This window comes from Zootoca vivipara, chromosome 7 (genome assembly GCF_965207765.1).
Source record: "Zootoca vivipara chromosome 7, rZooViv2.hap1.1, whole genome shotgun sequence".
NCBI classification, from domain to species: Eukaryota; Metazoa; Chordata; class Lepidosauria; order Squamata; family Lacertidae; genus Zootoca; species Zootoca vivipara.
In genome coordinates this window covers 57,985,104-58,002,418 of record NC_142590.1, presented here as the reverse complement: position 1 = coordinate 58,002,418, position 17,315 = coordinate 57,985,104, and the positions used below count along the sequence as shown (strand labels likewise).

The 17,315-nt window shown below is 43.5% G+C and overlaps 1 protein-coding gene across 2 annotated transcripts in view; it reads left to right on the top strand.

The window, feature by feature from the left end:
* PLXNA2 (plexin A2) overlaps nucleotides 1-17,315 on the top strand; it is a 399,133-nt gene that overhangs the window by 242,789 nt on the left and 139,029 nt on the right. For both annotated transcript variants that reach the window (XM_060277140.2, XM_035123148.3), the window contains exons 6-9: nucleotides 4,980-5,103; nucleotides 6,437-6,590; nucleotides 8,270-8,366; nucleotides 12,092-12,206. In XM_060277140.2, coding sequence (XP_060133123.1) covers nucleotides 4,980-5,103; nucleotides 6,437-6,590; nucleotides 8,270-8,366; nucleotides 12,092-12,206 — 490 coding nt within the window. The remainder of the gene's footprint in view (nucleotides 1-4,979; nucleotides 5,104-6,436; nucleotides 6,591-8,269; nucleotides 8,367-12,091; nucleotides 12,207-17,315) is intronic.

Sequence of the window (17,315 nt, the reverse complement as noted above, 5' to 3'; positions counted from 1 at the left end):
TAGTTCAACTTCTGCAGATGCAGAAAATGCACAGCTACTCCTACAGTGCATCTGGTGACAATTTAGTTTCTGACAAATGAGAGTCCACCTTAACGAAGATTGGTTCCCAAATATTTTATAGAACCTGTGTGCAAGTCCTATTCAAGATTGCTACTTTTCTTCCTTTTATGGACATTCAAGTGATGCTGAAAACTACTTTGTTGAGTCCCCACCTGTCACACAGCTTTTTAATGCACAAAACCTCTGTCAGGAAAACTACTCTGGGTGCTTTCAGTTAGAGATGAATGATGATCTTAATTTTATCTTCCCCTAACATTTCACCACAGCAAGATCCACCAGCATCAAATCAAGGGTGAAAGTTGGTGGCAGCAAAGATGTTCCGAGCCCTGTGAGAAACACTGTTCACCTCATCACAACCTTTCTGCCTTGGATTTTGCTTTGAGCAGTGTTCAGCAGCATCTCTTCATGCCATACTTCAGAAAGCCTTGGCTTCTCCATAAAATCTCATTTTTAAAAAAATCAATGTTAAAATGGAAGGAAAGAATGTTGTCTTATGTGCAAAGTATCCAGCAGCTGGTGTGCCTACTAAATGACAGTGTCTTCGTGTTAAACTGAGAAGAACGGAAGATCTTATTCCGCCTCCTCCTCTTCCTCCTTCTTCATTAGCCACCCTGTTGTTCTGGTGGCAGGTAGAGTCCACAAGGAGACTGCTCAAGAGTCTCCTTGGCCCAGTAGGATCTATAACCTGCAGGGCTCCTCCATATGCTGCTGTTTGCTACTATGTTATTGTCTTCAGACCTATTTATCTCTGTTAGGTCTGTTGCCATAAATAGTATGATAAAAAAGAGCCATTCCGGCAAGTCAATGAGATAAAGGCTCCAGTCAAGAGCTCACTTTAGAGCAATCTCGCCGATTCACTTAAAACACAATAATTCTTTTCTTTGGCAGCATTCATATTTTGGTCCATTATATTCAAGTAAAGGAGAAGGGTTCAGGGAGAAAATAGCGGTATCAATTGCCAGGTATCTCTGTGGCTGTTTGCAAAGGGGAAATGGTTAGTACTCCCCCACCCCTCTGCCGGGGGCAGGGGGGGCTATTGAGAAGCAAATGGTTTTTCAGTGAAGATTCCTGGTTTTGTGAGCTGTTCTTGTCACCTCATCTGGAGGAAGTTGGTCACAGAAAGCTTAAGACTCTTTGTTGAGCAGTCAGCATGTCTGCTTATGTAGACATTTTATGCTAGCTTGAATCCAGCCATCACAAAAGGAAAACATTGAAACTTTTTTTTTTTGCTATGTGCATTGAATGTGCATTTGTTTTTGTTTTGTTTTTTGCTATGTGCATTGAAGCTGTGTTTTTTTGTTTTTGTTTTGCTATGTGCTTGCTTTTCATTACATCTGATCTCAGTAGAAAGAGAAAAACTAAATCCCCTTGCTCTACTTACAATAGCCAACATGGAGGCCTCCAGAGGTTGGACTACAACTTCCATCATCCCCAGCCAGCATGACCAATAGTTATGAATGACTTGAGCATAAGTTTAGTAACATATGGAAAGCACCACATTGGTTACTCCTGGCTTACGGTAACAAAATGCTTCTAACAGTAGTTTGAAGAAGGAGTCTATAGAAGGGCATAAAGTTCTGGTGTGGGGCTACAGAGTCTTTCAGCATTTATTCATAATTATGTGACATGTCCAGAGTGGCTAATGTGGTGCTTTCCAGATGTTTGGGACTATAGTTGCCATTGGTCACATCTGGGTGGCACTATTCTGGCTACCTTTGCCATACTGATTTTATACTAAAACATTGCACCTGGTGGAATTCATATACAGGGTGAGTCCTTTAAAAGAGGCCCTGTGGATACAGAGGACACACGTCCATGGGGCCTCTTTTAAAAGACCCACCCTGTAGTACTAGTTCCCATGTGTTTGTCTAACACACAATGCAAAATCTTTAATCAAAATGGCTAGAAGATAGATACACATCTACCTTCTTAAAGAACTGTTGTATGAAAACTGTCTCCCTAGCAGAAGGGGCAAAATGACAACTTTCAGGCAGAAAGTGTGTAGGGTTGCCAGACTCAATAGAGGACAGGACTTCTGTGCCTTTAATTGCCCTGCTCTCTTTTGAGTCTGGAAACCTTAAAGAGAAACCAGCAGGCCCTTTGTTTAATTTCCAAGCAAAGGGTCTGCTGGTTTCTCTTTAAGGTTTCCAGACTCAAAAGAGAGCAGGGCAATTAAAGGCACAGAAGTCCTGTCCTCTATTGAATCTGCCAACCCTAAAAGGTGTGTGTGTGTGTGTGTGTGTCTAAAAAAACATATTGTTGCAAGGGGTGTGTGTCTGAAAATTATATTATTCATCTTCATTGAAAACTAGTAGCAGAGCAGTCCATAGCTCTGAAAATTAGAAGTGTCTTGCAACAGCTGAGAACAGGCACCATCAAGGTTCACTGTGCCACATTCACGTGTGGGGATTGAAACATACCAGATAATTCAAATAAGCCAAGCAAAAGAAAAGAAAAGAAAAGAAAGTGCATGGCTACCTTACACCCCAATTTCCTAGAAAAATTATTTTTTCTTCCTCTATTCCTTCAAAAGAAACTGGGCAATGAGCATGAAAACAGACCCCATTCCCCTCCAGATAAATTTGTTTTACTTTCCTCTTCCAGACAAGGCCATGAACCATGAATGCCACCTTTTGTTCTGGGCCCCCTGCCCCATCCTCATCATGTGCCTTGTTATTTACCCTGCTGCACTGAATAGCACTGCAGGCAGAACTACAGCATCCATGGTGCTTCTTTAATAGCACTCCTTCTTCTTCTCACTTTCTCAAAGCTGTTTCTTAGTGTGCTCAATGACCTCTTAGCCTCTCGTGATGAAGAAAATGGAAAGATGGAGGGACGATTAGCCTTTTCTCTCCATTTTTCTTCATTTTGATAGGAGCTCAAGAGTTTCAGCCCGCTCTGGGGGCCTTCTCAGATGAAATGGCTTTGGTGATGAGCCAGGTGTCCAACACATGCCAGCTGCAGTGCTCATAACTCAGCTTGTGACACGTAATGGCTTCTATTCAAAGAGGAGTGTTGGGGGGAGGAGAGAGCCTTGGAGACTCAGGCATGATAACAGGCCTTAACTCTAGTGTCTCCAGTGTGAGGGAGAGGAATTCAAGCTTCAAGCCCCTTCACCTCTCTGGGAAGGAGATTAATTAGCCACAGGTTTTGTTTTTAACTAAAGCATAGGTGTCACGCTGCTCTTGCCTTCCTCTGGCATTTGGTTCTTTAAGTCTGCGTGGCTTCATTTTCTAATGTTTAGAGGGGAGGGGGAGAGAAAAGGGCCACAAGCAGACACAAAGTGTTGGCTATTCAGTCTCCATAACTGAGGCTCTGTTTCCAACGGCTTAGCATACAAAACCAGGCATAGGCAAACTCGGCCCGCCAGATGTTTTGGGACTACAACTCCCATCATCCCTAGCTAACAGGACCAGTGGTCAGGGATGATGGGAATTGTAGTCTCAAAACATCTGGAGGGCCGAGTTTGACTATGCCTGGACAAAACCATGTCTCCTTCATTTTCAGAATTTAAACAAAAAAAAAAAACCTTCCAGTAGCACCTTAGAGACCAACTAAGTTTGTTATTGGTATGAGCTTTCGTGTGCATGCACACACTGAAGAATATTCATTCAGATACTGTATACATCTGAAGAAGTGTGCATGCACACAAAACCTCATACCAATAACAAACTTAGTTGGTTCAGTTGTGCTGTTACAGATGCAACATGGTGTTTCTTCTCTCTGTGCTCCTCCCAGCAGTCATTTATCCTTTGGTCACTACTGTGGATACATACTGGACTATCATCTGTTACTTGACTTTTTGAAGAATTTTAAAATGGGAACTTTATCTTGAAAAAAATCTGCTTTCAGCTGAAGGTGCTAAGGCCTGTCTGGTGCTGATGGGAGTTGTGGTTCAACAACATCTGGACGGCACAGTGTTGGGTAGTACTGCCCTTTGCTCACCATCGCCTGAGCCTCTTTCAGACGTTTATCATGACATTGATATTCATGGGCAAGATAGTGTCTTTAATTGTGTATGAAAAATTAGCAAAAAATAGCAAGTTTTCTTTAGCCCACTCTCAACCCCAGGCAACAAAGCCCAAATAAATTAGAATATGGGGTTTTCCCCCCTAGAATGGTCCAGCGACACACACAGGCCAGTCTAATACTGATCAGACTCTATAGTAAAATCAGCACCCTGTAGCAGTAAAAGCTTCATGATTATGAAGCACAGGCATTCAGGCATGCCTGGGACATTATACATAAAAGGCAAAGGCGGCTGTAACACGAACTGTTGCATATCTCTTATCTCTCATTTTGAAAACAATTTTGGTTATAAGCACAACCTTGATTAAAATCTGTTAGAGTCAATGGGAGCCAAATAAAATTGCTTTATTGACCAGATAGCCCACAAGCCCCTTTACTGGCCAACCTTGCTCTTTATTCCACAGATTATTCTGGTTTCAGCTGATTTTCACTCCCTGATATGCCAGACTTGGATTCCCCGTAGCTGAGGGATCTGTGCCTTGACTGATAATGGTTTCTTTAGCTCTTGGAAAGACTGGCGCAGGATGCGACGGATGGGTTTAAATCGTGAGTGAATTGGAGAAAGTGAACGTTATGTGGGCTTTCAGAACCAGTGATGAAGTCCGTTAATTAATACGGAGGTGGTGCATTAAACTAAAAAAGAAAAAAACTATTTTCCTCCCACAGTAGACGGCGAAAGGCATTTCAATAGGACTAGGCCTCCTACACACAGACATTCAAATTATGTAAATTTCTATCTGAAATGTAGGCGTATGGCCAGTGTATGCAAAATGTTTTTCAGTATCTTATTGCTCTGTGGATGGGAATGGCTGGAACTGGCCAAATACAAGGCTGTACGACCAAATTTTAAGAGTCTTGCTTATCTGCTTACCCTGTACTTTTCATATCAGGTGTTCCCGGAGGGACAAGTGTGAGAGGGCAGATGAACCATATCGATTTGCAGCCAGCATCAAGCAATGCATGAGCATCATTGTGCAACCCAGCAGCATCCCAGTTTCTGAGCACAGCCTTCCGGTAGGTAGCCATGGTGGGTGGTTGCTTGCTTGTTTAAACAGCATTTTCTTTGTTTATTCTCTGAAGTACTCCTAGTATTATTAATTAACTATTAAATTTCCATACTGCTCTTCACCTGAAGTTCACAGGGTGGTTTAGAATATAAAACCGCAAAAATACATGCATACAACCACAACAAGAACAAGAACAAGAACAAGAACAACAACAACAACAACAACAACAACAACAACAACAACAACAACAACAACAACAACAACTCAAATATGGTATTATTGTATGCAGCATGATGTGTCATCAAAGAAAATGGCGCAAGAATGATTTTGCTTAATACTTCCTACTAGAGCAGCCTTCGCCAACCTAGTCCACCCCCACCAGATGTTTTAGATTAGAACTCCCATCAACCCCTAGCCACCACACAATGGCAAAGGCTGCATAGTAGCCAAAAAGAAGAATTCCTTTTGCAATCCCCACCCTCAAAGCAGTGGGGTGGGCAGTGCAAAGATCTAATATCGTTTCAACTTAGAACTGTGAGAAGATGGACGCTGTAAGGTTACTTACTCTGTATGACAAAAAAGAAAAAGAAACCCTACATCAGCTATGACATTGATTTTAAAATCATGCTTAGTATTGCCAGTTACAGAGTTATAAAGGCTACTCCATAACCCTCTCAGAGGGTGGAAGCTGCAGTTCGAATCATTCTCTGTTAACGTTCAGCTGCTGGTGCTATAGCTCTGAAGCAGCCGCATGCAACTCAGTGATAATTGTCTTTTTACAGGCCACTGTGAGTTTGGTTTCTGGAGTGTTCCCACTGGTGGATAAAGAACCAATCCTTGCTGAGTTCTGTGTGTAGCATTGGTACCTGTTCTATAACCTTGCTGTGCGTCACCAGTGGTTGTCCAACAGAAATGTTCTTGTTGTACACTGGGAGCTGAGCAGTTAATGGGAATAGGCCCTAAGCAGATATGATTGGCTGATCAATCACTCATTTTGAATGGAAAATATAACCTCATTATATTTTCAAATGGCAAGTGCACAAAAGTTCCCCTGGTTGAAACATGAGGTGCCTGCGATTTTATTAAAAGATTTGAACTGTTAGGCTGTGAGAAAATAGTCAATTCCACCTCTGCCTGCTGGTATTATGACTCTTCAGGTCTGTGGAGCAACTAGATGCTAACTAGTGATTTTGGAAACAGTTGAAGAGCAGCCTGCATCTTTGCTTCTCATCTCTTTGAGAAAGAGAATAAATGCCCCACTTTCCCTTTCCCTTCTCTCTTATGCAATGACAGGTGGTGATCTCTTTCCTTTTCTGCTCTTTGGTTTTGTTTTGTTGTAGCTCAGCTTGCTGGTGAGAGACGCACCTGACCTGGCGACTGGTATCACTTGTGTATTTGGAAACCTCACTGAAGTTGAAGGCCAAGTTTTGGGCAACCAAATTGTATGCATTTCGCCAGCATCAAAAGATGTTCCTGCCATACCAGTGGACCAAGGTGAGCTGGCTTATGATTTGAGGTACAATATAGGCAGGCAACACATCGTACACACTGCAGGAATTTGTGGCACAAAAGGACAGGAGCTGGCTGGCTGGCAGGGTTGACTGGATTTAGATTTAGACCTGCACTCCTGCCTTCCCCTCCAGTGATGTGTAGATAAAGTTATTTTTCCCAAGAGCAGGCAAGAAAGGGATATCATCCACAAACCTGGCTTCCCAGTAGTGTAATTCTACCCAAATTTATGTACCACACAAATTTAAAAGTCAGTCTCCAAGCCATCTGCTTTTTGGGCTCTGCATCATTAGGGGTCTCAGTCTTTTGTTATCTGAGGCGGGCCAGAAAGGAGGTAGTGTGGGTGTTACTCACACTCTGAAGTATGACTCAGTCACCATGAGTGGGTGGAGAAGTCTTCTAATTTTTGGGCTGTTGCTTTGCTAATGCCATGGCTGTCAAACTCTCTCTGACATACACAGTTACCAAACAGCTCATTGTTTCAAACTTGTTTTCTCATTGGCTGATTTCCAAATATCCATACTTTCTTCTTATCTGTTTTATATGCAGAAAACACTTAATGAATATGCACATAAATCCAGGCAGCCCTGAAAGTTCTGAACAGGGCTCAGCACAAACTCCTGATGCAGTTCAACTAGCATATTCGTTTTTCTGATGATTTCATCTCCTCCCCCTTTAATTCTGACTTTGGAGCCATCAGAGGAATACATTTCCATAAAGTATTGGAAACATTATGCACACCTTTGTTCACATCCTTCTAATAAGTACCTGGAACATATGTGAAATAATCAGGAAAGCATGACCTGTCAGTCTTAGGCACGGTATTTGTGTTATCCCAATGTTGTGGGAGTTTCAGCATCAATGGCACTCCTTCTTACAGCATTGGGATAACATGAGAAGCCCCTGGACCATACAGCAGTGCAACCTGTCTTGTCAGCATTATCCCTGGGAAACTGGGTTATCATGTAGAAAAGGCGCAGCCTGGCATTCTTCTGCATGTCCCTCTGCTTCTCACATAGGCCTAGTGGATAGGAAGGCTGCCTTATACCAAGTCAGATCAATGGTCCATCTAGTTCAGTATTGTCCCTACTGACTATCGGTGGCACTCCAGGGTTTCGGACAAAAAACATCCCCAGTCCTTTCTGGAAATGCCAGGGATTGAACCTAGGACCCGCTGCATGCAATGCAGATGCTCTACCAATGGGCCACAGCCCTTCCCCATATGAGTATCAGGCCTTGAGAGATGGTGACAGAACACAAGAGAAGAAGTGGTTTCTTAGGTATGCTCAGTTCAGTCGTTTTAAGGTTTTATACTTCAGAAGAGTGCCATTTGCTAGTGTCTGGAAGGCATTAGGGATCCAGTGCTAAAGCACCAGTGGGATGCGACCCAGTATCCTCTTAGAGCAGGAGGCAGGTCACTGCACACTGTCACAGCTGAAGATAAAAGCCTTCTGTTTGGCTTTGAAGCTCTGAATTATGTTTGCCACATCCAAGTTAGAAAGAAAAAGTTGCAAGGATCTCCCTGGAGTTGTGGGGAAGCAAACTTGCTTGCAACTCAAGTCCAGCAAAATGGAGGAAAGATGCCCCAAAGATACTGAATGATATATGCGGAATCTGAAATATTATATCTTTATGTTTCAATTATCTACTCTCTCTTTCTCCAGATTGGTTTGGGATAGAGCTGCTTCTGAAATCCAGAGAGACAGGCAAGATGTTTGTCAGCACAGAATTCAAGTTCTACAACTGCAGTGCCCACCAGCTGTAAGACACACTTTTCTTGTTCTTCCTAATCTATCCGAACATGAAGGCTTTATCAATAATGCTAGATCTGTACTATAAAGGTTTCTCAGCACAGGAAAAGTCTCTGTCTGTGCAGACCTATATCTGTATCTATTCAGAAAAAAATCCCATTGGGTTCTGTGGGGCCTACTCCTAGGTAGGTGAGTAAGCCCCACAGCCTGTGCAGCCTGTGTCAAACATTAGTCTTGAAGACCAAGATAAGATGGATAAAGGTGCCAGATTCAGAGCCCTGGTAGCAATATCCACCACCATCTACACTAGGCAGAACAATTATTTCTTGAGTGTGTCAGGAAAACTGTTGTTGTTTTTTAGTTGCACCCATATATTATAAGCACAACTTGATTATCTTGTCACTAATGGAAGTATAGAAATGATTAGATACTAATGACAGGCCAATATAACATTCTCATAGCATGAAGGTGTAAATCATTATAAGCTGCCTCAAGCATTTTTGTGAGGGAGGGGGTTCTATAAACAGACAAAATAAATAAAACCAATAAATCAAGGTTTGTGGTATTGTGCTTGTGCAACTATCGATACGTCTCACGTTAAGCCCTTGTGTACTAGCTGTTGGTTTTGAAGATCCTGAACCCAAGCCTTGCTTTCCTTAATTACTGTAACCCACAAGCTTGATGTTAATCCATCTCTCCCCCAAAAGAGGTGAGCGGTTCATCAGAATGACTGCTCACCAGTGATAATCGAGGAAGCTAGGCTTGTCATTCAGGCATCCAAGGTGATGCCATAAACTTAGCATAACTAAGAGTTGGGGAAGTGGTCAAGCTAGTAGGGAAGCAGGAATTCTATGAAACAATAGCTGTCCTAAACTGGAAGGGAGGTGGGAGTCATGAGGGGAAAAATCCAAACTGAAATTCCAAACTGGTCGGGCGGAAGGCAAAGAGGCCAACAGCAGGTGGAGAAAGAGCCAATGGCAAGCAGAGTTTTGCCTCCATTATCCTATAGGGCATAACTGAGACTAAGGAAAAGGAAGCTGACCGCCAGTGGTTGTAAGTGAGAAGGCAGGCAGGTAAGGGGTGGCTAACAACACAGTGAGGTTAGTGAGACAGAGCCCTATTTGCCCTAATGGAGCTGCCTGCACTGGAAACAAGCATGTTCGTGTTTGACAGTGGGAATAGGCAACCCTTCATCTTAGTACTGAAATGCTGAGTGAAGAAAGCTGCATTTCAATCCTGGAAATGGGAGCTGAAGAGCAGGCGCCACACATATCCCTGCCAATCTGAGAAAGGGGGAGAGAAATGGGTCAAATAAATGAGTAATTAAATATGCTCATACTGCTTAATATTCCTAGCCCACTCAGATTTGCATTTGTATGATTAGAATAAGCTTCCTTAGCTATTAAGGTCATTACAGAGGAATCAAAAGGCAATTACAATTGAGAATATAAGATGGAAGAAGATGGTTAATGTGTGTTTTAGCACAGTAAGGGGTGGGGTGGAGGGAGCTGCCCACACTCTCTAGTTTGGCATTGAAGTATCTTCTGTTTGTGAGGTGGTGAAATTCCTCATAACTCATATTAGCTTTTTAGATTAGATTAGTGTTCTCAGTGGTAACAGAGAGACTAATAGATCATGCTGACATTAAAAAGACCTGCCTGTCCATACTGGCCTAAAAGAAACAACCTCTGATTGTCTGTTCCGTTGCCATTGCTTGCTATGGGAAAACAGAACCAAAGGATTCAGTGCCATGAAATGGGGAAATTAGCATGAGGAATTGAACTCTTACACCACACAGATGCTGTTGGCCTCTGAAAATATAAACTTCTCCCTTTTCTCCCACGTTCTTTATTATTAGAAATAGAAGATATGGCTCTTCTGTGTGCTAGAAGCAGAAATGCTCATGATTCAAATGCTGTTTAGAAGTTTGTCCCTTGGGGAGCAGCTGCTCTCAAAATATCCCAAGGCAAAAATTGGATAAAAACACCATCTCAGTGACAGGCAAAGAAAAATTGCATGCATTGCAGAGGCTAACCAAAGCCCTGGGCAGATTCTGAAGCAATCATAGCTGTCTTTGCTTGAGCTCTAGCTGACCCACTAGATGGCATTAAACTATTGCTCGTGCTGTCACATACCAGTTATAGACAGAAACTTTCCAGGTAAGTGCTTGCCAGCACAGTGCCCGTCTGGAGCTACATGAAACCTGTAACTCTCAAGACAGAAGGCAAATTTATACCAAAATCTGCCACCAGCAGAGACCTGGGACGGAATTATTTTTTTCTTCTGTGTGAATACTTAATTGTATTCCAAACCATTTTGGCCACATTGTAAATTTCAGCTCTGATACTACAATCACAGAGAAAAACCCTCAGTATACAAACAGTGAAAATGACCACCCTTAATTTTGCATTGACCAATTGAGTTTTGCAGACCTAAGCACTGCAAAGTTAAGGGAAGGGAAGATAGTCATCATGAACCAAAAATAATTTGACTCAAATTATTTTGGCATGGTTTTCCTTTTTCTACACACAGCGGTAGCTATCACATGAAGGCTAGCCTTGAAATTGCAATTTACTATACAAAACCCATAGTCATGGAATTCAGAGGTTGAACACACTATTCCCTCTGACTCAGTCCTGAATTGCAGTATGGAGATAATAATACTAACCTACCTTACTGGGGTGCTGTAATATTTACTGAGATTATGTATGTGAACCACTTCGAACACTTAGAAAGTGCAATATAAATGCTAAGTACAGTGGTACCTTGGTTTACGAACTTAATGCATTCCAGAAGTCCGTTCTTAAACTGAAACCATTCTTAACCAAGGCGCTCTCTTCCACTGTTCAGATTCCGTTCTTAGCCATTCTTAGACCAAGGTAAAGTTTGCAAACCGGGACACTACTTCCGGTTTTGCGGAGTTCATAAACCGAATCATTCGTAAACAGGACTGTTCTTAAACCAAGGTACCACTGTATATTGCAATTGCATCCTATCATCAGTGTAGGTCTGTCAGCATAGGCCTGCAATGCAGAAACATTAATTTTTCTTAAGTTTTATTTTAGATAATTTCACATTATTCTGCAATCCCACTGCCCATCTGTTGATTTTAAATTTTGACACTTGCTAGAAGCACGGAAGAAAGACATTTGGCAGTCAAGGCTGACATTAAAAATGAAAAAGGCACAAAATTGGCAATATCATGGACACAATAATGTAATAAATATTCACCTAGTAAATCATATTTAAGGGGGGCTTTGCTGATCAGAAGGTTGGCGGTTCGAATCCCTGTGACGGGGTGAGCTCCCGTTGCTTGGTCCCAGCTCCTGCCAACCTAGCAGTTCGAAAGCACGTCAAAATGCAAGTAGATAAATAGGAACCGCTACAGCGGGAAGGTAAACGGCGTTTCCGTGTGCTGCTCTGGTTCGCTCAGAAGCGGCTTAGTCATGCTGGCCACATGACCTGGAAGCTATACGCCGGCTTCCTCGGCCAATAATGCGAGATGAGCGCGCAACCCCAGAGTCGGTCACGACTGGACCTAATGGTCAGGGGTCCCTTTACCTTTACCTTATGTTAACCAAATGTGTAAATGTTTAATGAGCTTTCTATCATCCATAAATTTTGTTGATATGTCAATAGTATCATTAACTGGCTCTTCGGTAATAATTATACATTTGTCAATAAGCACATTTGCCCAGACTGAAACCTAAAGGTCCTTTATTCCTTTCTTGGCAGGTGCCTGTCTTGTGTGAACAGTGCTTTTCGTTGCCACTGGTGTAAATATCGAAACCTCTGCACTCATGATCCCACAACGTGTTCGTTTCAAGAGGGGAGGATCAATGTCTCTGAGGTATGAATACTGGGTTTAAAGACCAGACAGCACCTTTGAATGCAGTTCTTAGATTGCCTGAATCTTTCCCCCTTCCTTCCATCCCCACCCCTGGAAAAAAAAGGTCTCGATATTTCCCAAGGTGAAAAGTAAAGGTGAGTAGTTTGGTTGATGAGCTCATTTCAGCAACAGGGGTAGGCGGGCTAAAAGTAAATGGAAGGTACGGGACTACACAGGTGCCTAGCATGACTCAAGTCAAAGATGGATGTATATTTATAAGCAGAAGGCTTGTGAAAAATTCTCTCTCTATTGGAAGGATGGTAAATAGCACCTATTTGATTGATGCAAAAGATAATGATCCCTATCATCTTCTATTCTAGCAAAAATTGGGTTCTGTAACTTTAGACGGCAATGTACCATCTGCTTATTCAAGCATAAATCTCAGAGAAATAAATGGGGTTTATCCATTCATAGCTGGCAGGATTCCACCACTTTACAAAAAATTGTCACAACCATGCAGTGCATATATGTTTACAATGTGTACTTCTGACATGATAGCTCAGTCACAGAACTGGCAATAACAGGCTTTACAGAGTAATTGGTGCAGAGTAGTTTGGAGAGAAGGTAAAACTGTTGTATGCTTCATCTTCTGTGAGCGATGGAGATAAATCTTAGGTACATTGTTTCTTATCAATTTTTTACTTGAATTGTGATTGATGTTAACCCAAATGTACTAACCTATCTGAAAATATAAACATATTTGTGAATACATTCGTACATTGGAAGTTGAACGGAATCCGACTTCGGAATCGGAAAACGTTCAGAAACCAAAGCGTGGCTTCTGATTTGCTGCAAAAGCTCCTGCAGCCAACCGGAAGCCACAGAAACCCCATCAGATGTTTGGGTTCCAAAGAACGTTTACAAACCGGAACACTCACTTCTGGGTTTGTGGCATTCGGGAGCCAAAACGTCCCGAGTAACAAGGCGTTTGGGACCCAAGGTACGACTATAGTGGTATGGATTCATGTTATGGATATCTGCTGTTTGTCTCTAGGCTGAAACTAGATAATCACAAACATGAACACCCTGAAGCACAGGTTTGAAAGTCTGCTCCCACATTTATAGGGAAGGGCCATAGCTGAGTGCCTGAGCCTCTACTTTGCATGCAAAAGGTCCCTGGTTCCATCTCTGACATTTCCAGGTAGGACTGGATCCTTGAAGCAGGACCGGCTCTAGGTAGACCCCCAGTGGTGTGGTGCGCCAGGGCGCGCAAACCATGCTACGCCCTGCGAGGGCGGGGGCGCCGAAGCGATCTCCACCCCTCAGCACCAGGGCACGTGACCTGCTTGAGACTGCACTGCCTTGAAGAGCCCCTGCAGCATCATTTGCCCCTAAGAAGGGGCTGAGTAAAGAGGCAAGAGAAAGAGTGCAGCCAGGTGGCTATCCTTGCTGCATGGAATAGCATACCCAGGCACACCAGCTCAACCAAGCATGTCCTCCTCTAAGAGGAAGCTCCCGTCTCATCTGTTTGCTAGAAATATGGTGGAAACACACTCTATCTATCATCTGTCTATCTGTCCCAGCTTTCTGCCTAATAGGCTTCCGAGGCTGCTGAGAAAGAGTGAAAATTAAAGCATGATAAATATAAGATTCTTGTAGGTAAAGGAAAAGGGACCCCTGACCATTAGGTCCAGTCATGACCGACTCTGGGTTTGCGGTGCTCATCTTGCATTATTGGCTGAGGGAGCCGGCGTACAGCTTCCAGGTCATGTGGCCAGCATGGCGAACCAGAGCAGCACACGGAAACACCGTTTACCTTCCCGCTGTAGCGGTACCTATTTGTCTACTTGCACTTTGACATATTTTCAAACTGCTAAGTTGGCAAGAGCTAGGACCGAGCAATGGGAGTTCACCCTGTCACGGGGATTCGAACCACCAACCTTCTGATCGGCAAGCCCTAGGCTCTGTGGTTTAACCCACAGCACCACCCGCGTCCCTAAGATTCTTATAAGTGATGACTTACTATTTCTAACAGTTTTAAGAGCTGCCAGGCTTAACCTTTGGGTCTATGTGCAGCTGCCCCATGTGACAGGCTACTGAACTTCACATTGCAGCATCTGCCTAAGGTAGTTTGGTATACTCTGCCCCAAGATTCATCCCTCCAAAGCTGACTAGTGGAACCTCCTGGACAGGAAGCACCTAATAATAATAATAATAATAATAATAATAATAATAATAATAATTTTATCAAACAGTAAAAGCTTCCCTAAACAGGGCAGCCTTCGGATGTCTTCTAAAAGTCTGGTAGTTGTTTTTCTCTTTGACATCTGGTGAGAGGGTGTTCCACAGGGCGGGTGCCACTACCGAGAAGGCCCTCTGCCTTCTCTGTAACTTGGCTTCTCGCAGTGAGGGAACCGCCAGAAGGCCCTTGGTGCTGAAACTCAGTGTCTGAGCAGAATGATGGGGGTGGAGACACTGGAGCAAGGCCGTTTAGGGCTTTAAAGGTCAGCACCAACTTTTTGAATTGTGCTTGGAAACGTACTGGGAGTCAATGTTATGTGTCAATAACGTTGTGTCAAACGTACTGGGAGTCAATGTAGGTGTTATGTGGTCTTGGCGGCTGCTCCCAGTCACCTGTCTAGCTGCCACATTCTGGATTAGTTGTAATTTCTGGGTCACCTTCAAAGGTAGCCCCACGTAGAGCGCATTGCAGTAGTCCAAGCGAGAGATAACTAGAGCATGCACCACTCTGGCGAGACAGTCCGCAGGCAGGTAGCGTCTCAGCCTACGTACCAGATGGAACTGATAAACAGCTGCCCTGGATACAGAATTAACCTGTGCCTCCATGGACATCTGTGAGTCCAAAATGACTCCCAGGCTGCACACCTGGTCCTTCAGGGGCACAGTTACCCCATTCAGGACCAGGGAGTCCTCCACACCTGCCCGCCTCCTGTCCCCCACAAACAGTCCTTCTGTATTGTCAGGATTCAACCTCAATCTGTTAGCCGCCATCCATCCTCCAGGCACTCACACAGGACCTTTACCGCCTTCACTGGTTCTGATTTTAAAGAGAGGTAGAGCTGGATATCATCTGCATACTGATGAAGACCCAGCTCAAACCCCCTGATGATCTCTCCCAGCGGCTGCATGTAGATGTTGAAAAGCATGGGGAAGAGGACAGAACCCTGAGGCACCCCACAAGTGAGAACCCAGGGGTCTGAAGACTCATCCCCCGCCACCACTTTCTGAACATGGCCCAGGAGGAAGGAGCAGAACCACTGTATAACAGTGCCCCCAGCTCCCAGCCCCTCTAGACGGTCCAGAAGGATGTTATGGTCGATGGTGCCACTGAGAGATCCAGCAGGACTAGGAAACAGCCCTCACCTTTGTCCCTAGCCCACCGGAGATCATTGACCAGTGTGACCAAGGCAGTTTCAGTCCCATGATGAGGCCTGAATCCCAACTGGAAGGGATCCAAATGGTCCGCTTCTTCCAGGCATGCCTGGAGTTGTTCAGCAACCTTCTTATTCCCATTAGTTTTCCCCAAACAACAAGATCTTTTTGAGCATTTGATTGTGCCTTTCTTATTTAGTTGCTCTTCAGTCCTGACTTCTGGTTTACTCTTCAGTTCTACTTCGTAGTTTATCCCTTAATCCCGACATACTGAGAGGGTCTAAGCATTTGTGTTGGGTTTTGCTAGAGATCTGAGGCCCTATCAGCTGCTAAAGGATGTCAGGTCCTGATGCTGGACCTGAGATTCACGGGTGGTTCTGTTTATTAGGAAAAGTGTCTCATTGAGATTTGGAAGCTGCATGACCTTTTGAGTTGTTGGTCATTCTCTGGTTGAAAGCAGTTGAACCTGAAAGGGCCCGTTTTGTAGGTCTTGTTGTTTGAGTAATGGTGTTCAGGTCTTGTTATGAATGGAGATTGTTTGAGGGCTGTGCTGAAGAAGTGCTACAACCTTCTAGCTGAGAAGAGTGAGCATTTTGGGGAAGGAATGTGGGACAGGACACCATCCATGAGACCAAGGGAACACTTTCATTTTCCTTTTGACATTAAGAACATTAAGCCATCAGCATTTTTAAAATATTGGAGGTGGAGAGTGTCTACATTTTTGTTGAAAACCTCACACATATTTGACATTGCGAACAGGAATAAGTGGTTGTCATTCAGCCTCATAAAGATGGAGCCTGACCAGCAAGGAAATGAGATTGGAGAGACAAAAATGCTCAGCAATAAAAGGCACCATTAAGTTTCCTTTCTTCTTATCAAGTAATGATGCTCCATGCTGCATCAACAAAAAAAGCATCAAGCTGAAACAACATGTGTGCCTTCCAGGTTAGAGAAGATGCCAGGAAATAGGTAATATAAAACTAGACATAATATATGTATATACATCAGCAGGGCTTGGCAACGGACAGGCATACATGATTGGAAGCTGCCACTACCTCGCTTCTGCCTTTAACCAAAAGAGACACCAGGTGGCTTATACTGTTTGAACTTTTAAGTGTTTCATCAGAAGTGAGAGAAGACACTCAAGGAGGAGTTCTCAACTCTGGAGACAAAGCTTTAAATAGCTTTAAATAGCTTGATACAAAAGGAAGAAGCATCTTTCCCAACCGGCAAGAGGGAGCTGTTACCTTTTATTTTTCCTGTGCTCTAGTGAGGATGGATTTTCCTTCCTATCTGGTGAGGTTGTCTGCATTCCCTTTGCTCAACTTTGGAATTCGGTTTCTACACTTTGAAGACAGTGATGTCAAAGTTCCCCTCTTTTGTAGGTTGCTCTTACTACCCCCAGTGGGAGGGAGGGAGAGGGAGAGATTTGTCTAGACCAGGAAAAGGAAGCGAATGAGTGGCACAGCTGGAAATCCAAATCCAGAGGGAATTCTGACTCTGTGTCTTTTTCTAATTGCTATTGCAAAACCCTTTCATGGATTTGAGCAAGACATTCCAAAGGGCCATTTTCACATTGTGCTAAAGTATCCTAAAAGTCTGTCAATGTGGAAAGTCCTGAGGGCTGCAGAAGATCTTGTTTTATTGAGAATCATGCTAAAATATATTTACCTATTAAAAATATATTTGTAGGACCTAGTTTGGGGAAACCAAGGTGCTTGGAAAGTCTACCTGTCA